Source organism: Panthera tigris, chromosome A2 (genome assembly GCF_018350195.1).
Source record: "Panthera tigris isolate Pti1 chromosome A2, P.tigris_Pti1_mat1.1, whole genome shotgun sequence".
NCBI lineage: Eukaryota > Metazoa > Chordata > Mammalia > Carnivora > Felidae > Panthera > Panthera tigris.
The window spans coordinates 51071735-51098497 of record NC_056661.1 but is presented as its reverse complement, the minus strand read 5'-3'; the positions used below and the strand labels follow the sequence as shown (position 1 = coordinate 51098497).

At 46.5% G+C, this 26763-nt stretch overlaps 1 protein-coding gene across 1 annotated transcript; it reads right to left on the bottom strand.

Moving 5' to 3' along the window:
• Window positions 1-30: 30 nt before the first annotated feature.
• Window positions 31-26636, bottom strand: TTLL3 (tubulin tyrosine ligase like 3). The gene is given in 16 exon segments (XM_042979489.1): window positions 31-2027; window positions 2030-2113; window positions 2116-2149; window positions 2152-2263; window positions 3656-3828; window positions 8585-9020; window positions 10171-10414; window positions 13736-13884; window positions 17105-17300; window positions 18545-18643; window positions 19385-19499; window positions 20631-20759; window positions 21881-21978; window positions 22120-22288; window positions 24062-24153; window positions 24326-26636. Coding segments are annotated over 16 exon segments (2661 nt in total). The 5' UTR covers window positions 24765-26636; the 3' UTR covers window positions 31-1935.
• Between the last annotated feature and the right edge of the window lie 127 nt (window positions 26637-26763).

The window sequence follows — 26763 nt, the reverse complement described above, 5'->3', positions numbered from 1 at the left end:
AAAGTGAGTATCATGGAGCACGCTTTCTGCTGAGTTCAATATGTGGTCTTTTTATTTGGCTGTTTCTGTCCCAATTCTAGCTGGGAGGAAATGTTTGGTTTTTTAATTGTGGTAACATACACATAGCAAAATTTACCATTTTAACCATTTTTAAGCGAACAGTTCAGTGGCATTAGGTACATTTACACTGTTGTGCAATCATCACATCATCTTACAGAACTGAAGCTCTGCCCCGTTAAACACTGACTTCCCATCCGCTAGTAGCCCCCATTCTCCTTTGTCCCTATAAATCTGACTACTCTGGGGACTTCATATTGAAATGAAGATCTCAGATCTTTTATAGTAAAAAACTGAAATATATCAAACATACAACGAGTACATAAACATCTCTGTGATTTAAAGAATTACAAAGTGACACCCATATAACCACCACTCAGGGCACGAAACAGAAACATGCCTCTTATTCCTTATTAGGGCAGTAGTTCTCAACCCTGGTCCCACAGTAGAACCCCCTCCTCCTCCCTCTCAGGACGCTTTAAAAAAGCGCCGTACCCTCCCTGTGATTCTGCACCCCAAAGATACCAATTTAAGCAGTCTGGGCCGGAGATCCTGGCATCAATCTTTTAAGTTCCCCAAGGGGTTCTATTGTTCATCCTAGGTTGGAAACCCTATCCTGACATGGGAGTTTCCCTTGCTTGTCTTGTTAAGGTTTTCCACATACATATGCATCCCTAAACAATATACTTCGTTTTGCCCGACTTTGGTGTTTCCATAAATGGAGTCATGCTGTGTATGTTCTTTTGTGATTTGTTCTTGCTCCACGCTGTGAGATGCATCTGTGATGTATGGTGTGGCTTTGAATTCCACTGCATGGCCACACCAGTCTATCCATTCTACTGTTAACAGACAGGTCATTCGGCTATTGGCACAACAGTGGTGTAAACTCACTTGTATGCATTTCCTGGTTCGGTTATGCAAGAGTTGCTGGATCAGAGTATATGTATCTCCACTTGACTAGTCTTGTTAGTTTCCTAGGACTGCTATAACAAATTACCACACCCGAGTGGCTTAAAACAACAGAAATCAATTTTGTCATAGATCTGTCTGGAGGCCAGTCTGAAATCAAGTTGTCAACAGGGCTGTGCCCTCTGACGCCTCTAGGGGTGAATCCTTCCTTTCCTCTTTCAGCTTCTGGTGGCTCCAAGCCTTGACTTGTGGCTGTATCACACCAGCCTGCCTCCATCTTCACACGGCCTTCAGTGTCTGTGTCTTCTTTATAAAGACACTTGTCATTGGATTTAGGGCCCACCTGGATAATCCAGAGTACTCTCATCTCAAGATCTTTAACTTAATCACATTGACAAAGACTTTTTTTCCAAATAAAGTTATTCACAGTTTCCTAGCAGATATATCTTTGGGTGTAGGGAAGACTACCATTCAACCCACTACAACTAAGAAATACTAAAATACTACTGATATTTCCTTTTTAGGCAACCATGGCCCCTTGCTAAGGAAGGGACAGACCCACTCCCTCTGGAGAAGGGCTAGGTTTAGGCAAGGTTCATCCTTCTTTCATCTTACGTTATAAATCTAACACCCTTAGATGTCACTCTGCTGCTAGCCCAGCTTCTCCCCTGGGCTTGGAGACTGGGGATCTCCCAGTGGTGAGCAGTATGGCAGTGTCCTAGTTTTCTCACTGCCATATGATCTTGGGCAAGCCATGTCTCTCATTCAGATTCATCTGTAAGTTTCCTCATCTATAAAGTGAGGCTTATCCCCCCATCCAAAGGTCAGAGATGTCAGGGAGTCCCCGAATAGGAAGCCCCATATCTGTCGCTAGTGAGGGAATTCTGGCCCTTGCTTTCTGGAAGGTTGCTGATGGCCTATAGCTCTCACTCTGGACCTTGGGGTACAGGGCCTTAGCCTACCCTCTCTTCAACCTCCAATAGGAATGGAGCCAAGCCCAGGATACTTCACTTGCTCCTTTTTATTTGGCACTGCATCCAGGATAGGGGCAGTGAGGGTCAAAGCAAGGGCTTCTGTAGCCTCACGTCCCCCATGCTCCCTAGACCCTGGTATGCACTGATCAAGGACAGGGATCCTGGAAGGCTGTCTTCATGAGGCATGTCTCAGCCTTGGGTCTGTCACAGAGTCTGGCCTTGAACTTGCCTTTGGCCTTGATCTTTCTGTGGGTGCTAGGAAGATTTCCAACTTCGAAGGGTAGAGGCCACAAGGAACTTCCAGGACAGGGACCATGAAGGTGCTGGGGAGCAATAGCCTCGGTGTGAAAGGGGGGAAGAGGGAGGAAGAGATGATCAGGAAATCTGTTCAGGAAGGGGGTTCTGAGGAAAAAATCCCTTCCCTTGGGGCTCCAGCTAGTCAGGGAGCTACCCTTGCCTGTGCCCTCCAGCCCTGACCCCAGTATTCAGCACTGCCCACCAGGGTGTGAGTCACGGCTCAAGGCCCACCTTTCTTGGTTTCAGGACGCTGGATGCCAACTTGAGCTCAGGGTTAGGTGGAAAGGAAATCAAAACCTTGGCGGTAGGTAGAGTCATCAAGGCCTTGCCTGTGGTTGACAGGGCCTTAGAGCCCACCAACTTGCTGCGCTGCAGTCTGAGGACCCGCCCCTGGGATCGGAGCACATGAGAAGGCAGCCCGGCCTTGGTGTGAAGGCTGGGGAAGTGGTAAGGGGCTGTGGGAGCAAGAGGGGCTGTGAGGGCCTGGGGAGGCCCCAAGGCTGATCAGCAGCCCCTCAAGGTGTGCGTGGAGGGTGGAGAGTGGGGGAAGAGGAGGGCTGGGGTGTAAGATGGCAAATGGAGCCCTCCCAGTTCCTCCTCCAGAGGCCATGGGAAGAACACAGGGTTTAGAGCCCAACAGACCTGGGTCTGCATCCCAGCTCTGCCCCTTCTGAGATGTGCAACCTCAGGCAGCTTCCTTAAACTTCCTGATACCTCGGCTGGAAAATGGGGATAATAGCACCTACCTTGCTAGGTTGTAAGGACTAAAGGAGCTGGTTGGGTAGCGGCACAGTGTAAGTTGTTAAGTGCTGAACAACTATTAGCTCCTTTCCCCCAGAGGCAACTTTGCGTGGAGGCAAAGGCAGAATACCGCTGCAGGAAAAGCTTGGGCTCTGAAGAGAGATGGACCTGGGACTGAGTCCTGGAATCTGTGAATAAGTACCACTACCTTGCAGGGTGACTATTTTGGAGGGAACGATACTCATTTGGTCACACATTTTTAGAAAATACTTTGTAAGTGATGGCTTTTACTTGCTACTGGTGTCTTTTTGGTGGGGCTACGGCGGGGTTGCAAATCTAGGTGGCTAGGAGGGGCTTGGAGAGCAGGAAGAAATTGCCTTGGGACCTTGGGGTGTTTTGGGGGAATGGTCTTACCCAGGGCTTGGGGGTTCTTCAGACTCAATGGCAATCTGTTCAAGGGGTGGGGTTGCCTGTCCCCACTAGCAAAGGTCATGGTGAAAATGCAGCCCATCCTGGTGCTGGGGGGTTCCCACTTCCGGAGATTGGGGTAGACCAGGGCCGAGGCACATTTCGCCTTGCCTTTCTTCCCCTTTCCGGGGGCCGAGGTGGTGGCAGTGGAGTCTGGCTTCTCAGTGTGCCCCAGGCTCCTGGCCCCAGCAACCTTCCTAGGAGCTGACCTGTGAGTAACAGTCCCCAAATCCTTGCCTTCCCCAGAGGCTCGCTGGGTCAGCAGGTGAGGGAGTGCTGGGCGGACCCCCATCCGCCGGTGACACATTGCCAGGGGCTTCTTGATGGTGGAGCCCTCTACTAGGAGTCGGACACCCACATACTGGGGTACCTCCACGGCAGGCTGTGGGAAAGAAGAGGAGATGAGGCCTGTTCAGACAGTGGTGCTGGAATCCTAGGCCCAGAAGGAATCAGGACAGAGATGGATGGAATTAATTTCTGGGTTGAGAAACAGGGAGCCCATCTCTGTTCTCTAAAAGGTCTGGCTCGAGAAGCCTGAATAAGTACCTAGAAAGTCACAGAACCTCTGGGATTAGTAACCCTGTGGAGTCAGGGAGTCTTAGTCATGCCTCTATTAGGACCCCCTACCCTTTGCCCTCCTAAGCTCTCCCAACCCCTGCTGGAATGTGTAGGGTTCTGCTCCATAAGCCACTGCTGATGGACAGCTTCCTGAGTTAAGCCAGATTCTCTGCAGACAGAATTTGAGTTATGTCACCCAGATAGCTAAGAGGCTTGGAGCCTGCCTACAGCCTTACATGAACCTATTATGGGGAAGGAGAAACTGAGAGCATTAATGAAGGCATTCTATGGAGAGAATGAAGTAGCAAATTTGCAGAAGGAGGCAGAGGAAGAGTTCCAGAAGAGGAGCCTCTGTACAATGTTCAGTTCTGATTAAGCCAGCCATACATCCTGCAGCTGGGCTCCAGGACAGCCTCCCTGTGTCTTGCTAATGACCCCTTTTTAACCTTGAGCTAGTGTGAGGTGTTTTCTGTGTCAACAAAGGATCCTGATTAGAATCTATCAGAATCACTTGCAGCTTGTAAAAAATACAAATATCAGAGCTCCTGCAAAGCCCCATTAATCAAAACTGGGTATCAAAGTAAGTCAGTGAAAAGGATGACAGGAAAATGTGTCATGTGCACCTAAGTATCACTTTACAAAGTAACTGATCATTGCAAAGGGGAGGATGCAATGTACAATGGAGAGATGTGGTAGCTACCACCTTAACCCCATGGCCAGACTTAGCATCACTAATCACGAGACACCAACAGTGTGTGCTTTGTGATACTATATGAGGTACCCAGCATCACATCTCAAGTGTTCTTGCCAAAAATGTCTAACCTGAACCTTAGCAAGCTGTTTGGCCCAACTTCTAGTTTATAGGACACTGAGATAACAGAAGAACAAGCTAAATAGCATCACAAAGAAACAATCAGACAAATCCAGAATGTGGGACAGTTCTACAAAACCACCAACCTGGTCCCTTCAAAAGATCCCAACAAACTATTGGGGGTGGGAGAAAACAGTGCTGCTGCTCTAGGTTAAAAGAGATTAAAGAACACCAAAAAGAACAAAAGCCTGTAATAAATTTAACCAAGGAAATGAAAGGCCTGTACACTAAAAGCTAAGATACTGATGAAAAAGCCTGAAAACACAAATAAATTGAAAGACATTCTGTGCTGATGAATTGGAAGAATTAACATTATTAAAATATCCATACTACTCAAAGCAATCCACAGACTTAATGCAATCTCTGTCAAAATGCCAAAGGAATTTTTCACAAAAAGAAAAAATCCTAAAACTTACACGGAACCACAAAAGACTCTGCATAGCTAAAACAATGTTTTTTTTTTTAAGATTTTTATTTTTAAGTAATCTCTACACCCAGTGTGGGGCTTAAACTTACAACTCCAAGATCAGGAGTCACACACTCTACCAACTGAGCCAGCCAGGTGCCCCCAAAACAATCTTGAGAAAGAAGAACAAAAGCTGGAAGCATCACACTTATGGACTACAAACTATATTACAAAGCAATAGTAATCAAACAGTATGGTACTGGCATAGAAAAAGACACATAGATCAATTGAACAGAATACAGAGCTGCCCAGAAATAATCACACATAAATGGTGAATTAATTTATGACAAAGAAGGCATAAAAATATTCAATGGGGAAAGGGCAGTCTCTTCGATAAATGGTGTTGGGAAAACTGGACAGCCACATGCAAAAGGATGAACCTGGACCACTACCTTGTAACACACAAACAAACCAACTCAAAATGGATTAAAGTGAATTTAAGACCTGAAACTATAAAACTCCTAGAAGAAACCATAGGCAATAAGCTCCTTGACATGGGTCTTGGCAATGATTTTTTGGATTTGACATCAAAAGCAAAGGCAACAAAAGCAAAAATAAACACGTGGGACTACATCTAACTAAAAAGCTTCTGAACAGCAAAGGAAACTATCAACAAAGGGAAAAGGCAACCTACCCAATGGGAGAAAATATTTGCAAATCATATGTCTGATAAGGGGCTAGTATCCAAAATATACAAAGAACTCATACAACTCAATGGCAAAGACAAATAGTCTTATTTAAAAATGGGCAGAGGATCTGAACAGACATTTTTCCCAAAGATGACAAAGAGATGGCCAACAGATACGTGAAAAGGTGTTCCAAGTCATAATCAGCAGGGAAATCCAAATCAAAACCATAATGGGATATCACCTCACACCTGTTAGAATGGCTATTATCAAAAAGATAAGAAATAAGTATTGGTGAGGATGTGGAGAAAAGGGAACACTTGTATGCTGTTAGTGGGAATATAAATTGGTGCAGCCACTGTCAAAATAAATAAACTTAAAAAAATTTTTTTTTATAAATAAAAATTAAAAACAAAAACAAAAAAAGCTATGAAAGATTTTTGGGACAACTAGGACATCTGAAAAATGCAGATGTGTAGTCCCTAAGCCAGACGTTTCAGAACAGTCTCTGGGGGTGGGGCTTCCTGACTCCTGTACATTTGGAAAGCTTGCCAGGTGATTTTGGCCTGTGAACCAGCATTTGGGAACCATTGTGCTAGAATGTTTCCTTCCCCTTTGGTTTTGTCTTATTTTCCTGCCCTTATATTTGTTTTTTGAAACCAATATGCCAATATTAATTTATGATCAGTAACTGTGACAAAGACCAGGACACGTGGGTCATGTAATCAGCATGTTCTCTACCTATGGCCAAACTCTGATAGAAGCCAAATCCTTTTTTTTTTTAAATGTTTATTTATTTGGGAGAGGCAGTATGAGTGGGAAACAGGCAGAAAGAGAGGGAGAGAGAGAATCCCAAGCAGGTTCTACACTCAGCACTCAGTGCGGAGCCTGATGCAGAGCTCGATTCTACAACAGCCAGTTCATGACCTGAGCCCAAATCAAGGGTCAGACGTTTAACCAACTAAGCCACCCAGGTGCCCCAATAGAAGCCGAATCCTAATCAGAACGATACTTAGAATTAGGATATTGAATTTAACTACCATGAGAAATTGCAGAGTTCAGCAACCCTTGAAATTGGTTTTCTGACTGATTTTTAAAAACTGTATTCTATTCCAATAAGTGGACTCAAATCTCTTTCTGGAACAAGGTGAGTAAAATTATTATACAAGGAATAAAATAATAACAACAATAATAACAACAGTAGCAGCTTCCACTAACTGACTCTTACTGTATGTCCAGGCATTATAAGTGATGCCATCTATCATGAGACACCTGAGGACCTTATTAGGTAGTAATAATAGCTAAAACATGTAGCATTTATGATGTTCAAGTGCTGTTCTGAAGGGCTTTACCTATCTCTTCATTTAATTATCACAACCTTATGAGGTAGGGATTATGTTCAGTCCTGCTTTACAGATGGGGAAACGGAGAACCCTAGGGGTTAGGGAATTGTTCAAAGTCACACAGCTCATAGTTATTGAGGAAGGATTTGAAGCCATTTAACATTTAGCATTTTAACATTTTGCTATATGCATCTCTAGAAACATGATCCACATGTATATTTTTGTTGTTGTATTACAATTAATTTTTTTTTGTTTTAATTCCAGTGTAGTTAACACAGTGTTATATTAGTTTCAGGTATACAATATAGCAATTCAGCAATTCCACATATTACTCAATGCTCGTCAAGATGAGTGTACTCTTAGGGGCGCCTGGGTGGCTCAGTCGGTTGGGCATCTGACTTTGGCTTAGGTCATGATCTCGCAGTTCGTGAGTTTGAGCCCCAAGTCCGGCTCTGTGCTGACAGCTCAGAGCCTGGAGTCTGCTTCGGATTCTGTGTCTCCCCCTCTCTCTGCCCCTAAGCCAATCACACTCTGTCTCTGTCTCTCTCAAAAATAAATAAACATTTAAAAAAAAAAGATAAGTGTATTCTTAATCCTCTTCACCTGTTTCACTCATCCCACCCACCCCCCACCCCCGTAACCATCAGTTTGTTCTCTATAGTTAAGAGTCTGGTTTTAGGTTTGTCTCCCCCCCCCCTTTCTTTATTTGTTTTGTTTCTTAGATTCCACATGAGTGAAATTATATGGTATCTGTCTTTCTCTTCTTGGGTTATTTCACTTAGCATTATGCTCTCTAGATCGATCTATCCATGTTGTTGCCAATGACAAGATTTCATTTTTATGGCTGAATAATATTCCACTGTATATACCACATTTTTTTTATCCATTCATCTATCAATAGACACTTAGGCTACTTCCATAATTTGGCCATTGTAAATAATGCTGCAATAAACATACGGTGCATTTATCCCTTCAAATTAGTGATTTTGTATTCTTTGGGTAAATACCCACTAGTGCAATTACTGGATCATAAGGATGATCCACACATATTAACTCATTTTCACCCTCCCAAACCCTATGAGAAAGATGGTAACAGCATCTTGATTTTACAGATGAGAAAATGGAGGCTCAAGGAAAAGTGGCTGTACTGAGTCACTATGGCAGGACCAGAACTTGAACTGGGACTGTCTGACTACAGTGCCCTGTGCTTCACTACAGGGATGCGTGGAAGAGGACAGACTCCCTGGGGTCTTGCCTAGGCCCAGCAGCCTCACCTGCTTGTAGATGAGCTCGAAGGCTCCCGTGTCGCAGTTGCGGTCTAGCCGCCGGTCAATAACCACGCGCAGGGTGTCAGCTTGCACACCTGCACAGAGCCGGGCGGTGACAGCCGTGGAGGGGGCCATGGTGGGGCTGGCATTGATCTCAATGAGCCAGGGCTGGAAGTCCTCACCAAACACAAAGTCAGCACCGTAAAGCTCGAAGCTGGCCTTCCGGCACTGCACAGTGTCCTGGGAGGTCTGTAGGGCATGGATCACAGCAGCCTTCATGCCAGGCACGATGATGGTGGACCAAGCGTTTGGGGCCCCCATCTCCTGCAGGTGGGCCTGGAACTTCTGGCTTGACCACATGTTGTCTGAGGGCAGCAGCGGGTGTCGATGGCATGAATTCTCCAGGTGCTTCTGGATGGAGTTGTTGCACAGGTGCACTGAGCTGGGGCAGAAAGCAGAAAGCTGAGGTCTGGCTCCCTGTACCTCTCCCACCCAAATGCGGGGAGGGCAGGCAAACCCTGGAACCAGCCCTGGGCCACCCTGGACTGTTCACCTTGAGATAGGGCTCAGCTAGGGTAGACAAGAAGGACAAAGATCTGAGTGCCACCACAATCTTCTAGGGCCAGAACCAGTCTTATCCCTTTGAGGGCACTACCTATGGGGCCACAGTATTATGTACATTAGTCTCAGTTAACCCTTCCAGCTCCTGGAAGGTAAGGTGGGTTAGAAGTATGGGCCCTGTAGTCAAACTGCTCAAGTCCCACCTTCACCACCGACTAGTTGTGAGATCTTTTCACCCAAATGCTCCTTCACATCTGTCACATGGGGTAGTAATAGTACCCACTTCACTGGGTTTTCATGAATGACTGAGATAATATACATGAAACACTTAGCACCTGTCACATACGCAGCATTCAGTAACCGACAGCTATGAGTTTCATAATACTGCCTCCATTCTTCAGATGTGAAAAAAGAAGCATAAAGAGGTTTCACTTGACCAAAGTCACACAGCCTAGAAGCTGCAGAGATGGAATCTGAACCCAGGGCTCAACAAGACTTTCTCTCAGCCCCCAAGTTAATACTGCGACTTGACTCTCTGCTCTCGCATTTCTCCTGCACCCCCTGACCCTGCTCTACAGTCTTTTTTTAATAACATGTATCATTTTATTACCTATTAGATAATTCTACTTATTACATTCATTGCTTATCTATGAGTAACAGCATTAAAATGATGCCTTATAAGCATAAGATACTTAACATTACTTGTTCTAAAAACGATAAAATTAAGACAACCATTTTCTACTTAGAGTGGCAAAAATAATCAATAGCGTTGGGTAGGACATGGGCAGACACATTTCATACATATCCAGCTTATGTGCGGGAATGTGAACTCTTCAGAGCTGGGCTCTTGTTTTGTTCACTGCTGTATCTCAAATGCTAAAACACACTTGGTAGGTATCTGTTGGATGGATAGGGGACCTGCCTGTGTGCAGTCTGTGTGTGGAGCCCAGCGTTGCACTGGGGAACCACCTGTTGCTTGTCAGCTCCCCAGCTAGACAGGGAGCTCACAGGAAACAAGGGATGGGGCTCACTTGTCCAGGTTCTTCAAGGAGAAGGGCTGTGTGGAGAAGCGGATGTAGCTGTCACGGTAGAACCACACGGTAAGTGGGTTCCAGTCAGTCACCAGGAACCACTGTCTCAGGTCAAACTTGGTGCCAAAGATGAGCAGGGGACGCTCAATGTACTTCTGTACCACCCACTTGCCGTCCTTCATCATCATGGGGTTGCCGTCTACCAGCTTCAGCATCTCCTCCAAGTGGTCCATACACATGATGCCTACGGGGGAAACAGGATGGTCAGGGATCAGGTCAGGCTTGGGCTGTAAGGGCCAGGGGACCATGGAACTGATAGGGCCAAGTACTTAAGAGTGCTTCTCCAGAACCCTGTTCTCTTTGGCAAAGCTGAGCATCTGCTAAAGATTAAAAAAATTGGGGAGGCGGGGGGAACACCTGGGTGGCTCAGTCAGTTAAGTGTCCAGCTTCAACTCAGTTCATGATCTCACAATCCGTGAGTTCAAGCCCCACATGGGGCTCTGTACTGACAGCTCAGAGCCTAGAGCCTGCTTCAAAGTCTGTGTCTCCCTTTCTCTCTGCCCCTCCCTGACTCACGCTCTGTCTCTCTGTCTCTCTCTCTCTTCCAAAAAAATAAACATTAAAAAATATTTTTTAATTAAAAAATTGTTTTAATTAATCACTTCTGTTTAATTGAAAAGTAATATATGCACGCATAAAAATTCAAACCATATTGGGCTTTTTAAAATACCATATGCATATATGACTTTGATTAGATTTTCCCAATAATTAACAGAATATAAAACATAAAAGCAGACAGTACAAAGGGTATACAATTAAAAATACTTCTTTCCCATAGGTAGCCAATTGTTGCTTCCAGGTTCAATGGATATCCTTCCAAGTTATGGAAGATTTTACGTGCCTCAGTTTGATAAGATTCTATACATCTAACTAAACATGTTAAGGATTCAGAATAGTTCTTGGCCCATGGTGAGCATTCAGTAAATGTTAACTCCTATCACTATTATTAGTTACCTGTAGAATAAATTTCTAGCTGTAGATATGCTGGCTCCAAGGGTATGTACATTTTTTCATTTTATATTACCAAAGATGTTCTACCAGTCTGCACTCCCAGCAAAGTATATGAGATTATGTATCTTCCCACATCCTACCCAACACTATTGATTATTTTGGCCATTCTCTTAGGTAGAAAATAATTGCCTTATCTTAATTTTATCTCTTTTATGCAAGTGACATTAAGTATCTTATACTTAAAAGGCATCATTTTAATGCTGATACATATCAGAATCACATTGCAAACATACATACTCACAAGTCAATCTCATTCCTTCATTGTTTGGCACCCAAAGCAGACTGATCACCTGCCATTGGCACAGAATAACTTGTGTCTAGTTCCCAAACCAGATCCTTTCTCAAATGGCCAGAATGATCACCAAGATTCCCAAGAATACAACGCCTTGTATAACCAAAAATTAAGGCTATTCATGTCCATTGACCCAGCAATTTCATTTTTAAGAATTTATCCTAAGCCCAAAAGATATTTGCACAGGATGTTTATCATAGTGTTGCTTGTAACGGCAGTCAATCAACAATAAATAGGAAAAAAACTGGCAGCCATCTAAATATCCATCAGAAATGGATTAGGTAAATCCATGACAGTGCATCTAAACAAGAGTGAAGTATGCAACTGTGAGACAGAATGAGATAAGAGAGTACATACTGTACTTTTATGTAACATCTAAAACTAGGCAACACTAATCTATAGTATTATAAATCAGAATAGGGGTTACCATTTTGTAGACATAGAGACTAAGAGGGGTCCAGGAGGGACCCTCTAGGGTACAGGTATTTTATTTCATAATCTGGGTACTTTCCACAAGTATGTTCACTTTGTGACAATTTGTCGAGTTGTATGCTCACACCTTTTCGTTGGAATATCACATGTGCATTTCAGTTAAGCTTTTCTAAAAAATGGAGATACAACTTTGAAATTTGGTGCTAGGTACATGGGGATTCACTGTGTTATTCTCTCTAGTTTTGTGTATCTTGAATGTGTACATAACAGTAAGCTAAAAACAAGAAAAAAAGAAAAAGCAGATCTAGATGTACTAAAATGAAGTCCAAAACTTAAGAAAAAGAAAGATGCAAAAAAGAGATGAGTTATACTAACTGACATGGAAAGATATAATAAATGAGAAAAGAAGGCTACAGAATAATATGGTGTTTAAAACAGGGGAGCCTGGATGGCCCAGTCAGTTGACCATCCAACTTTAGCTCAGGTCATGATCTCCTGGTTCATGAGTTCAAGCCCCACATCGGGCTTTGTGCCGACAGCTCAGAGCCTGGAGCCTGCTTCAGAATCTGTGACTCCCTCTCTCTCTGCCCCTCTCCTGCTCATACTCTGTCTCTGTCTCTCAAGAAATAAATAAATGTTAAAAAAAATTATTTTAATAAAGCAACACACACGCGCGCACACACACACACCCTCCCTCACTCTCTCCCTCCCCAAATGCAGGGAAGGAAGTATAGAAAGAAACACACCAAAAGGTTAACAGTAGTTATCTCAGTGAAATCAAGAGTGGCTTTTGCTTTCTTTTTTCTATATTTCTGTATTGTCTAATCTTTTTTTAATAATAAATACATATTTTTATAATTAGAAAAAAACAACACAAGTATTTTCAAGGTAGGAAAAGAAAAGACCACGATGCTGGTTTTGAAGTGACATGTGGATGTCACTCAGTGTCTGGACCTTTAACAGCTTCACCTGGACATGAACAAACTCAGTATCTGGAGGGTCTGGTGCAAAAAGTCTGTTTTCCACATCTCATGAGTCCTTAACCAGTTTTTTAAGGCTGGGCTAATGCACCACCCCAACTTGTTGGCTCCCCTATTATAATTCCATTCACGTTGGGCTGAGCAGCCAGGATAAAAAATAATAGCACATATACAGCAGTTACTATGTAAAAGCACATATTATACTCACTTATCCTCTGGAGTAGGTAATATTGGCTCCATTTACCGAATGATGAAATGAAGTAGAACAGAGGTTGACTCTCCTGCCCCAAGTCTTACAGACAGTAGGAGGCAGAGCTGATGTAGTCTGGCTCTCAGCATCCATACTTTAACCACTGTGCTATACTTCACAAGGATGCACTGGTCAAATCAGAGAGCCCATAGATGACAGACCACTGCACATGAGTATCACCAGACACACCTAAAGCATTAACCCAACTCTGAGGGCAGGAGAGAAGATGACATCGTCATCACAGCAGCCAACGTTTGTGGGGTGATTACTCTGTGCCAGGCACCATGCTGAAATTTAGCCACAATACCTCATTTAATCCTCACCTCACAGGAAGTTATTATCATCCCTTACAGATGAAGTAACTGAGGTTCAGAGAGGTGATGTAACTTACTCAAGATCACACAGGCTATTAGTAGCAAAGCTGGGATTCAAACCCAGGCAGTTTGGGTCCAACACAGCCTGCACTACTAACCTCCCTAGCCTGTATTTAGAGACGCAGGCTGTAGGGTGCTGTTGCAGGAAACAGGGGCTGACTCCCACCTCGTCCTCGGGACTTGGCTCCCGGCTTCACGATCCAGACGTTGCGATCTCCTTCCATGTCTATCTGCGGCACCACAGCCCGCAGCTGCTGCAGGATGTCCTCACAGCGCTGGATCTGAGTGTCGAGGTGCCTGAGCTCTGCCCCCTCGCTGTGGGGAGATGATGGGACTTGGGCAGGGCTGGGTCTGGGGGCAGCCTGGTGGACAAGGCAAGAGGAAACACAAGCCCCCTGGCCATGGTCCAACCAGCCTAGGTCACACCCTCCCCCGAGAGAGCCAGATAGGTCTCCTCCAAACCTCCATCCCACCCTCAAGCTGACCCCCAAATTCTAACTGGCCTAGGGTGTCATCTGAGAATGCTAGAATATGAAAGAAGGGGGATATTCCACTTATTACACGCCCTCCTACTCCAACATTCCACCTTCTGCCACCTACCTTCTGTTACAATAGAACTGCCTTCAGCTGAATTTAATCACACCAGCATCTGATGATGAGGCACTACTATGTGCCAGGCATGGTGCCAGGGGTTTCACATATATTATCACTAATCTTCTCTATGGCCCTGCCAGGGAAGTATTACTGTGTAAACTGAAGCTGGGAGAGTTCAGAGACTTGCCCAAGGCCTCATATTGAGTTAAGTGGCTGAGTCAGAATGCAAATGCTGTCCTGTATGATCCCTCCACCCACAGGTGCTTTTTGGGGTTCATATTCCTCCAAACCTGGACCTAACACCAGTTGATAGGTGGGTCCCTTCCTGGTCTAGTTCTTCCTAAGCACATCTGTATCACACATCTCCTTGGCTTGTTTCTTGTCTCATCACTTACCACTCCACACCTACGCTTATTTGGTTATTGTATCTGTCTCCCTCCCCTGGAATCCAAGCTCCATGAGAGCAGGAACATTTTTTACAGTCACTATTCTGCTGTATTCCCATCCCCCAGCAGTACACCTTTTAGGTACTCCCCAAGTCTGTTGAGTGGATGAATGGTTGCCTGCCTCAGCAACTGGGCTGTGCGGATAAGAGTTCATGGACAAAGACAGACTCTGTTCTCTACAAGACACAAATGTCCTGAACTAAACCAAGTCACGAAATACCCTAGATGGCAGCCTCATCCACACTCTCCCATTCCTTTTCTTCTGATTGAATAGGAAGGAAGCTTCCACTAGATGCTAATCCCTTTTTACATCTTAGCCTTATGAATGTCTGCAGCCTTGAAGAACTTATACCTCTCTTAACAATGAGGCAGCAGCACCCAATGGGAAAGCACCAGAAGCAGAGACAGCCAAATGGTGGGGGCTAGGCATAGCCTCTTAGGAAAATTCACACTCAAGTCCTAAATCTTCTATTTCCAGAGGGTTTGCTGGAAACTTTTCTGTGGGCCATGGCATAGGGAATCTGCTTAATAAACCTGTGATTTGGCCCAGGGAAGTGTCATATGATGGTGGCAAGGGCATGTGTCATTTGAAAAAGTACATTAGACATAACAATACCATTTTTATATTTAACAACAAACAACAAAAAAGCAACTAGTGTTTTTGTGGGAAGTCAACCTTGATAAAAGCCTGGCTGGTGAGCCATGTATGTGTTTTTAAAAAAGTTGAAAACAGGGGCTCCTGGGTGGCTCAGTCGGTTAAGCAACCGGCTCTTGGTTTCAGCTCAGGTCATGATCTCACAGTTTCTGAGTTTGAGTTCCACATCAGGCTCTGCACTGGCAGTGTGGAGCCTGCTTGGGATTCTCTCCCTTTTCCTCTCTCTCTCTCTCTGCTCCTCCCCTACTTGTGCTCTCTCTCTCTCTCTCTCTCTCACTCAAAATAAATAAACTTAAAAAAAAGCAGTTGAAAACATAGCCATAAGTACTGCATAAATTAATGAATGCTAACTATCCATAACTTCAGTGAGTGAACCAGTTAACAGCATTTATATTTGACTGAGACAGCCATGTACCCCAAAACCTTTTTTTTTTTTAAGGTAGGCTCTATGCCTATCATGGGACTTGAACTCATGACTCTGAGATCAGGAGTTGCATGCTCCACCAACTGAGCCAGCCAGGCACCCTTATATGATGTAATATTTTACATAATCCCAACTTTTGAGAAGTGCCTAAGGCTCTCTAGAACTTACCTCACATCTAGAAATACAAAGGACTCATGTTCTAATGTTCTTAGTCTTGAGAATTCTTAGTTTAAGGAGGGGCTTTTTCTGATACTTCTCTGGTAGTTAAGGTAGTATAGGGTCACCTAGTTTTTAATTTCTAACATTTAAAACGGATACAAATTATTTATCAATAATGAAGGTTTGCTCAGTATGTCATTCATTCTAAGTTCATTTATTAATTCTTTAGCCTCCCCTATCAAAATCATTAAGTCTGCCCATTCCTTTCTATTAAAACCACCCCAGCTGAGGCCCTTAGCACTCCCACCTGACTTGCTGCAAGCCTCCCCACCTGAGCTGTACACCCACTGAGGGCAGGGACTACACTTCATTTTTGGAGACTTGCACAATGCTGGGCACACAGGAAGCGCTCAATAAATGCTGGGTGCCCTCCTGCCTTGGGGGCGCTTCTCCCTTCCTCTCTCCTGCACACCTCTGCTGAATCGAATTCCCGTCTCAACTCAACTCCCTTCCTCTGATTGAGAACTTTTTCCCAAAGTGTGTTCTGAGAACACAACCTCTCAGGATGCTTGGGGTAGGGCGGGGGCTGGGGGCTGTACAAAAGTACAGGATATAGTGCACAGTCTGTCTCTTGGAGGTTGACACCACCCACAGGTTCTGAAAAGTCTTGCATCAAGGAAGCCTAAATTCATTAACTTTGTTTAACCTGATGTTTTCCAAATGCAACTGACCACAAAAGCCTTTCTTTCATCAAATCGATTTAGGTCCCACAGAGCTAAGCATCCTATGGAGCATCCTTTGGGAAACACTGGCCTCCAGGATAAATCCCAAATGACTTGACAGACTCTCATTTTGTGAATGAATCCTGGGAGTTACACTGAGTGCATAACACAAATTATCCTGTCTAATCCTACCTTGGAGGCAGACATTATTTTGCATGTGAAAAGTAAAGCTCAGAGAGATGACCTTTGCCAAGGCCAAAGAGCTTGGAAGGTGCTAAAAGTCAGGACTATCTGACAGCACAGGCCATGATCTCAGTAATTATGGCACGTCAACCAAGATTCAGGAAGAATGGTTTGGAACCTGTCATGAAGGCAGTGGGAGCCCCCGAGGGTTCTTGAACGTAGAGGCAGGGCAAACAAAAGTGGGAGGCCTGGGGAGGAGAGAATCTCTGAGCATCAGCTCAGAACACAGAAGCCCCCTGAGGGCCAGGGGGAACCTGCCCAGGCCCCGCAGCCCTGCGGCAGAGGTACTCACTGGACCACTTGGTAGTAGCGCTGGAGGAAGAGGGACCAGCCCTCAGGGCTGAGGTACAGTGGCGCCTCCAGGCCCTTGTCAATGTCCATGTGAGCCAGGTTGCTAAGGTGCTCCTCACAGGCACACAAAGCCTCATCCACAAACTCTGGGGACACTGTCGCTGGCTTTTTCTCCTGTTTCTTGGGCTGCTTGTCTCCTGAAGACAGAAAGGGGCCTGTCACTATCTGACACGCAAGGCACATAACCTGACATATGCCACAGCCTCCAATGCTCTAAGGCCTGTCATTTGCCTGAGGCCCAGTATACACCTGTACCCTCTACTGTCCTGGGACCTGTCACTTACCTGAGGCTTTGTTCTAAATTCACCTGTGACCCTAGTACTCACCCTTGGCCCCACTGTTCCAGGACCTGTTATTCACTTGAGGTTCTACCCTAAATGCCCCAAAGCCTCTCAGGATATAGCCCCAGCACACACCTGTAGCCTCTCTGTTCCTGGGACCTCTGACACACATAAGGCCCTTGTGTCCCTGATACTGGCACACAACAGTCTTCTTTTCACCTGACACACCCAGGAGACAGCAATGGAGAAAACTCTTTCTGGAAGAGGCAGGAATTTTCCTCTATCCAGTAGAGCTGCCCCCTACTTTCCTGAATCCATGGCTGATAGGCCCTTGGATAATAGGATGGACACTCAGAGGTAGGAACTAAGTTCAGAGACAGAAAGGGCAGGCAATGGGTTGAGTCAACATGCAGTAAGGGATTCTCTGTGTACCCCTGCCCCCTGCCACAAGGGACAAGGGGTCCTCAGACCACATAAAAGTACATGGTTTCACTGCTTCCTCCTCATCTGAGACCTGAGCTCCCCACAGGCAGGGATGGACCATGTCTTCTTAGTCTGTCCTCTCTATACTGCTTGGTCACATGCCAGGCCCATGGGATGGCTGGATGATGCAGTGGATTAATTAACAAGTGGATCAGAAGACAGGTGGGTGATTGGGAAAGAAGAACAGATGAGTGGGTGGAGTGGAGGATACATGGATGGTGGATAGGAGAACGGAAAAGCAGGTGGGTAGATAGGTAGATGAGTTTGTGGCAGGATGGGAAGGAAGGTAGGTAGAGGAGAGGATGGATCAATAAGGAGTGTGGAGCTGAGAGAAGATAGGTGAATGAGTAGATCAACAGTGTGGAAATGAATGATAAATGGATGGGCGGGTGAATGTGAGCTCAGTGGGTGGGGGTGGGGGACTAGACAGGTGAGTAGATGGATGGATGGACAAGTGGGTGGGTACATGTATGGATGGTGGGTGGGAAGAAGAAAGATGATGAGGAGGGGCAGATGGATGTGGCTAATACATAGACAGATGTGTAGATGAACACATGGATGGATGGGTGGAAGGATAAATGAAACAGGTAGGGAGTGGAGGTAACCATAGTACTTACCTGGGGCCTCTTCCTCTTCTGCCTGGATAGAGAACGACTTCCATTCGGACTTCACCACCAGCTTGAGAACGTTGCGGGCAGCTGTCAGCCAGAAGTCCTCTGCTCCCGGGGCAGGGGATACCCTGCTCAGCCCCTAGGCTCAGGCCTGTTCTGGTTCCGGAACCTGATCATAACCTGCCCCATTTTGGATCCGGAACCTAACTACCTTCTGACTCTAGACTCTGGGGTTAGAACCTGGCTCCTGTTGCAGTTGTAGATCCAGGCCTAGAATCTGATGTGGCATATATACTGCCTTCAGAATCTTGCCTAGACCTGTTGTCTCATTTTCCCCTTCTGTTCCTTCTGATACACTTTTGACACTTATTCTAGCCTGAGAACCAGACCTGAGCCCAAAACCTATGTCAGATTTGGAGATGAATTTAAACCTAACATCTAATCTGAACCCAAATTCTGACCTGAACTTGGAACATGTTCTGAAGTCGGAAACTACTCTGCCTTAGAAGTCCAAAGTCCACAGCCTTTTCTAGATATGGAACCCAATCTACCCAGTGGAATTTGCCACAGGCCTGGAATATACAGTGGACTCTAAACTCAACCAATCAACCAACTCTGAGAACCTGCTTTAGAATACAAATTAAGCTATCTGAGCTCTTCTGGAGGTCTGGGTTGACCAAGCTAGGAAGTTCATTATGGGAGTCACATTAGGGAAGATAAGGATTGGAAATGGAGAAGGAAGTCAGCTGGAGTGAATGAGAGCATCTAAAGAGAGGCCTTTTGCTCTCTAACACGAACCAGGGTTTTAGCCTGGGGGGTCCAGGCATGGGGCTGGCATCTCCTTACCTATGAAGGCCTTTTTGTCATCCTCAGCACCCAGGCGGTAGCAGCGTGGAAAGAAGGAATCAGCATCAGCCTCATCAAACCACGGCAAATTCCGGAGATTGAGACACAGACCCACCTATGGAGTTAGCCACTGAGGGGGCACAGTGGGACTTTCCCAGAGCACCTCAAGGGACTTCCCACATTTGCCACATGCCCAGACAGCTCAGGGAGACCCTGCTTAAATGTTCTCAGAGCCTCTGCTGCACTTGATAGGCCTGACTCACTCATCCATTTCCTTATGTATGCCCATGCAGTTTGCTCTGCCAAGAATGCCCTATATCCTTTGTATCCATCCTTCACATTCTTTTTTTTTTTTTAAGTTTATTTATTTTGAGAGAGAGAGAGGGAAAAAGAGAGAGCATGAGCAGGAAAGGGGCAGAGGGAGAGAGAGCAGAGCCGTCAGCACTGTGAGATCAAGCCTGAGCCAAAATGAAGAGTTGGATGCTTAACCCACTAGGCCACCTAAGTGTCCCCATCCTTTCACATTCTTAAAGACCTGCCTCCTTTAGGATATCTTCCCAGCCCGCACCAATAACATACTAGTAGGTTCTAATAATAAAGCTCTTCATTCTTGCCAGAACCCTACAAAATAGGTGGTATTGGTATTCTCAGCACCTGGGTGGCCCAGTGGGTTGGGCATCTGACTTCAGCTCAGGTCATGATCTCCCAGTTCATGGGTTTAAGCCCTGAATCTGGCTCTGTGCTGATAGCTTAGAGCCTGGAGCCTGCTTCATATTCTGTCTCCCTCTCCTTCTTCCCCTCCCCTGCTTATGTTCTCTCTCTCTCAAAAATGGATGAAGAATAAAAATTAAAATTAAAAATAAAAAAATAAACAAGAGGAAACTGAGGCTCAGAGAGGTGAAAACACTTGTTAATAAACCCAGGTAAGATCGAATGGATCCATCAGCCAGATACCCTTTGCTTAACTGGTAAGGGGTCTCTTGTTCACAGTCATTGGATTTGGTGTTTTCTTGGCTCCAGATGCTGTTTGGATCCCGGAATCTATCTTAGTCATTATGTGTACATTTGCCAGATATGCTGCAGGGGTTGGATTTGAACCCAGGCCTGCCTGACTCCAAATCTCACTGAACTATATTCCTCTCCACCTCCTAAGAACTCTTACTGACAAGGAAAGCAGGGAGTGGGGTTGCCAGCCCAAGGACTAGTGGGTTAGAAGCTACTATGCCCTCTCCCCTGGGGAACCCACCTTTGTGGTAAAGGAGCCAGCCCGGGCATAGTGGTTTATCATCTGATCCTTGGAGAGGATCTGACAGTCCAACACATCCCGCCGAGTGGTCCAGATGAAATAGGGGATCTCGTTCCGAACCATGCGGGACTGGGGAGAGCAGAGGAGACGGGGGAGGCTGGTGTTTCTCAGCACAAGGCCTGAGAAACTTCTCCTCACTCTGTTGAGCCGGTGTGTGTAGGTGTGTGTGGGTGTGTGTGTATGTGTGCGTGTGTGAATGGAAGAAGAGTATGCTTCCAAGGTGGCCTTTAGCCCACACTCCATCTTGGTATAAGGTAAGAAGAGACATCTCTTCCTCTAGGGCACATACTTGTGAGCAGAAAGCAGGCTGGCTGGCAGAACTCCTTTGGTCAGGTGCCCCTAGGCAGTGACTGAGCCACACAACCGAATGCCACACCTTTGTTTTGGCCCATGGCTATCAGTGACAGGACAGTGACTCCAAGCTGATGGGCACAGAGTGTGTGACAAAGACTCTCTCAGGACTCTACCTCCTTCATCCTTCCCACAACTCTGGGAGGTAGAATTACTAATAGGCAATGACATCATGTATCGGGCCCTGTTCTAAGTGCCTTTTTTTTTTTTTTTTTAAGTGGTTTTCCTATCAATTCATTTAATGCTCATCAGAACCCCATGAAGTAGGTGCTATTGTTATCCCCATTTCACAGATGAGGGAACTGAGGCACAAGCAGGGTAAGTGATTATCTAAGAGCTCACAGGCTTGAGCCACATGAAACTGCCAGTGTTCAACTTTTTCTGACATAAAAAAACGACAATTTGGTATAGTTCAGCTTAGTAAGTGGTGGTGCCAAGATTTAAAGCCAAGTGTCCTCACTTCAACACAGAGGTGTCCTCACCTCCATACCATCATATCAGCACCTTTCAGAGCTTTTTAGGCACTTCCTTCCAGCCTTCGCTTGCCAAGGGCAGAGAAAGGATGTGAAATAAGGGGGTTTTATTTGGAAGGGGGAATTACTAGGTGGGCAGGTTATGCTGGCTTATAACCTAGCAGAGTTCTGATCCCAGGCCAGCCTTGTCTGAGCCCCACTGTGTCCCTCACCACTCTGCTGGCGCATCCAGGCTTTATAGAAGCAGTTTTTACTATAGATGAGGAAACTGAAGCCCAGAGAAGGAAAGGACTTCTCTGAGGTGACCCAGCTGGACTCTACTGCTCTCCCTCTAAGTCCCTCACTGCCAGCCCCCGGGGCCCTCACCATCAGAGCATGTGTCCCATCTAGATCATCAAATTCCAGTAAATCATCAAAGTCAAACAGCTGTGGTGGCCGAAACGCCTCGTCCTCGTCTTCATCCTCTGTGGATGCAGAGCCCAGGCCTGGTGAGGCCCCTGTCCCTGCTCCATAGGCCCATACCAAAGTCTCAACCCTGGGATAGAGGGAACCAAAGGAAAGGGACTCAGGAGGGGCAGCCTGTGGAAAGGGAGGGAATGGCTCACCACCCTCAGTGGTGTCACTATCACCCATTACTGAGCTATCCAGATCCTTCTGGGGTGGCGGCAGGGTGGTGCCTGAGTGATGGACCATCTTCTTCTCCACCCAGCCTCTCCGGCGCAAGAGGCACCGTATCACTGGGTAGCGGCCTTGGATCATAAAGATCTTCTTCTGCTGTAAGTTGAGAGAAGGATACTTATTCAGTGAGTAATATCCAAGTGCCAGACATATGGGATATAGTGGTGAACCAGACAGTTCTGGTTTCTGCCTTCAGGAAATGTTTATGTTCTAATAGGAGAGACAAATTATAAACACATAGAGAAATAAATATGCATAGTAACAATTATAATGGTAATAGCTAACAATTATTGAGCACCTACTATGCACTGCTTAGCTTATATGTATTATTAATAATATGTATTTTTAATAGATGCTATTATCCCCATTTAAGTGGTTATGAAACAGAGACATAGAGAGGTTGAATAGTTTGGCCACAGAGTAATTAGGTGAAAAAGCATTTAAATCCAGGTTGGCTGCTTCCCAAAACTGGATGCTCAACAGGGACCTAGAGAGACTAGAAATACATACATGGGAACGGTAAGAAGGAGTGTACAGAACTAGGCAAACGGCAGTTCAGGCAGAGGGAAAAGCATGTACAAAGGTCTTGAGGCCGAACAGAGATCAGAAGAAACTGGAAGGAAGCCAGGGAGGATAGGGTGTGGAAAATGAGGGCAGAGCTCCTAAGGAAGCAGGTAGTGGTAGCTTCAGGAGACTGAGGAAGGCCTGCAGGCCTTGAACAGACTTGAATTTTATATTGAGGGTAGCATGAAGCAATAAAGGCAAAGTGAGGACATGATATGCTTGGAGGCTTTATAAGTTTGGCTTGCTGCTATACAGAGAACAGATGGAGGGGAAAGGGGTAGGCAGGAGAGGGGACCAGGGAGACCAGTTAGAAGGCTGTCGTGGTTTGGGCAGGAGAAAAATCACAATAGCATTCTAGAATGAGGGTGAAGATGTGGAGAAGGTGACAGAGTGGAGACTCGCTTTGGAAATAGACATGACTGGTTTTGCTCATGGGGTTAGATGTGTAGTAGGTGAGCAGGGTGCCTGGCTGGCTCAGTCAGTACAGCACTCAACTCTTGATCTCAGGGTCGTGAGTTCCAGCCCCATGCTAGGCAGAGAGTTTACTTAAAAACAAAAACAAGAACAAAACATGGTTATCTAGATGTGTGGGTGAACAAACAGAAAGATCATATTTCTGGCTTGAGAACTCGGAGACAGGAAGACCGGAGATTAGGGAGGATGACACGTTTAGGCAGGAAAATCAAGAATATGGTTTGGGGCATGGGTTTGAAATGCTTCTAAATTCTCTCTGGGTGGACATGTCAAGTAGGGGGATGGATCTAAGGAGTGTGGAGTCAAAAGAGAGACAAGGGCATGTAGAGGGCACAGCATGTTGACCGGATCCAAAGCCAAGAAGATCAGTGTGGAGAGAGATCCAGGGAACCAGGAAAGCCCTGTAGAGCCTTCAAAGGCTGAAAATTAGCACCCAGGGAGGGAGAAAGGAAAACTAGGGGTGTGCAGACAGCCAAGGGGGAAGGGTATGTGGGGCAGCAGTGTAGAGTGACACAAGTCACCAGACCAAGATTAAGACAGAAAGGGGGCTGCTGGATTTGGCTCCTTGGAGGTCAGAGTGACTGGGACGGATGGGAGTGGGTTAAGGCTAGAAACCAGAGGGCTAAGAGCTGAGTGGTGAATCCCAGGTAAATAAGTTAGACAATTCCACAAAGAAGGGGTACTGAAGAATTGGGAATATTTTAAGATGGGTGTGGGATCAAGGTTTTTGGTTTTGTTCGTTTCTTTTTAAAGAATGAAGGAATACAGTTCGGAGAGGCAGATTAAGCCATTCTCAGGGCCCTTTCTAGGCACCCCCCAGCCCCCTCCGACCTTGACAGCTCTCTCCACGTGGATCCTGGCGTTTCTGAGCCGTCCCATGTGGTGAGACGCCTTGGAGAATCCTCGCCAGAGGACAAGGGAACCTGCAGAAAGATGCGGAGTGGGCATGGGGCAGCCTGGGAGCTCGGCCTAGTGTCTCTCCGGGCCTCCCGACTCCCACACTCCTTTCTCCACCCTTCATCCGTATACCCACACTCCGCACTTCTCCCGACCCCTCATTCCCCCCACCCCAAATCGTCTCGTCCTCTCCACCACCTCCGACCAGGATGGGCAGGCCGCAACGGGCCTCATCCTCCTGTGACTGGGCATCATCCAGGGCCGAGGTGTGCGGGGACCTGAAACGGCAGAGATCCGCGGTGCTCTGCGCGTGGATGCCGTAGGCCGGCAACTCGAACGCGCGGCTTAGGCCGCGCGCAGCGGCGGGCCTCCCGGCCCCGCGTTTGCGGCCTGCGCGAGCCCCCTCGGGACGGGCGGAGGCAGGCCCAGGTCCCGGCAGCTTCTCGGGAGGCTGGAACTCGGTGTGGTGCGCACACAGCCATGGGGCGGAGGTTCTGGTGCGTGACTCCGTAGGCTGCGGCTTCCGCCGCCAGCTGCACACCGGGCCGCCCTCCCGGCAGAACCAGGCAGCAGAACACCGTGGCGCGGCCCCCAGCTCCCCCACGCTCAGAAGCAGGGAGGCGCCGGGGCCCTGCATGCGCCGCTCACAGCAAGCGCTGTCCCGGCGCTCGAGAGCCCGCCTCCCCTCTGCACACCGCCTCTACTCAGGGGAGGGCCCAGCGGAGGCTGGAGAGAAGCCCTCAGTTCCGAGGCCCCGCCCTCTGTTTGCTGTCGCCCTGGAAACCATTCCCCGGGCACAATCAGGGCTCAGGTAGTGGGTTGCGGACTCCCTCCAGCGGGCTAAAATCCGGACCTCACCGAAGGTGGAAGCACAGAGCACCGCACTGCCAGTTAACTTCAGGGTCATGGTTCCTGTGGTTTGGGTCATTCCACAGTATTTATAGACAGCAACCGTGATAGGCAGGCAGCAAGCTAGGTGCTGGAGACTGGAAGAAGAAACTAGAGGTGACCCCTGACCTCATGGGGGTTACAGCCCAGTGGAGGGAAAACAAAATAGCAAGCAACAAAGAAATAAAACAGCTGTAGGTATGATAAGGGCAATCAACAAGCAGTAAACTGAAACCAGGAAGGGGATAAAGTTTAGAGAAGGCAAAGATGTCCTCTCTGAAGAGGTGACATTTAAGCTGAAGGCTACACAACGCAAAGGAGGTCAGGAGTTGGCTAGGGAAGAGAAAAGGAATAGTATTCCAGAGAGAGGAAAGTCTCAGCAACAGCCCTGAGGAGGGTAAGAACCTTTCCTGGGAACTAAAAGGCAACCAGTGTGGCTGGAGCCTAGTGAAACTGGATCAGATCTACAGAGCAAGGCGAATGGGCCTAGGGTAAGGTCCTTGGGGATTGATCTGAAAGCCAGGGCAGTATATGGGGGAAACAATGGGAAAGTACAGAGTGCAGCACAATCTCCCCCTTGCCCCCACCCCACACCACCAACTCAGAAATAGGAAAACAGATTATTGTTTGAGTCAACCACAGAAAAAATGTAACAGCCACAGCCCTCCAGACTGCAGACTTAACCTTTTTGGAGGTTGTGGCAAAGTATGATCTTCCAAGGTCACAGGTGACATAAATAAGGCTCCAAAATGTTAATTCGCCTAAAATCACACAGGACAGCCAGCAATGGAACTCAGGTCTGACTCCAAAACCCCACTCTTATTTAACATAAGTACACATTATCACTCAGATGGGTTACCTATTAGGCACAAAAGTACCAAAGGAGCAATTTGAGGTACAAACTCCAGCAGTGCTCATTCAAGCAGAGTCCAAGTAAGAGTACTCGGGTCTAAGAACCCAGCTTTGTTAACTACGGGGTAGATCTGCCAGTACAATGAAGGTGGATCCTCAACCTCACTGTCCAGCCAACCTCAACCTGAGATCACTCTTCCCAACCTCCCTTGGTTGGAGACTGGGCTTCCCAAAAGGAATGCCCCCAGAAGGTGGCAGGCTGTTGGCAACCATCCAGTCTGTTCTTTCTCCTCAGCCTCAAACCTGGTTTTAGGGGCTCTGGACCCTGGGAGATAGATCTGTGAGAAATGGCTGGCTCACCTTGGCAATGCTGTCCTGTGAGGGTTGTGTGAGCAGCTGCCATACTCTAGTGAAAATCCAGCTTCACCATGAGCATCTTTAACATTTACTGCAAAGCTAGAACATAGCCATGTGCCCCAGAGGAGGGCACACCTAATTCTGTAAGGCAGCAGTTGGGGAGGTCACAGAGGTAATGTCATAAAAGGGATGATAGCTGTTCAGGTTACTCCCACCTCTATCCCTCTTCCCTTTAACATTACCTCGAGACTTCTTTGGTGATTTGGAAGAAACTCTTTTGAAAGCTCAGCTCAAAGGCTAACCCTTCTGAAACTTTTCCCAAACCCCCTCCCCTCCCATAAATACACCCACTATAGACTGCCAGATTTGTTTGTGAATATGAAAACATTTCAATACACCAATTTACACACTTAGTTTTCACTACCCATCCCCCAACTCTCTCGAACAGGCATAAGGTCTCTCCCCCACCACCTCCATGCCTAGCACAATGAAAATTATCAGTTTAGATACTGTGCTGGTGGAATGATCAGCTATCATTT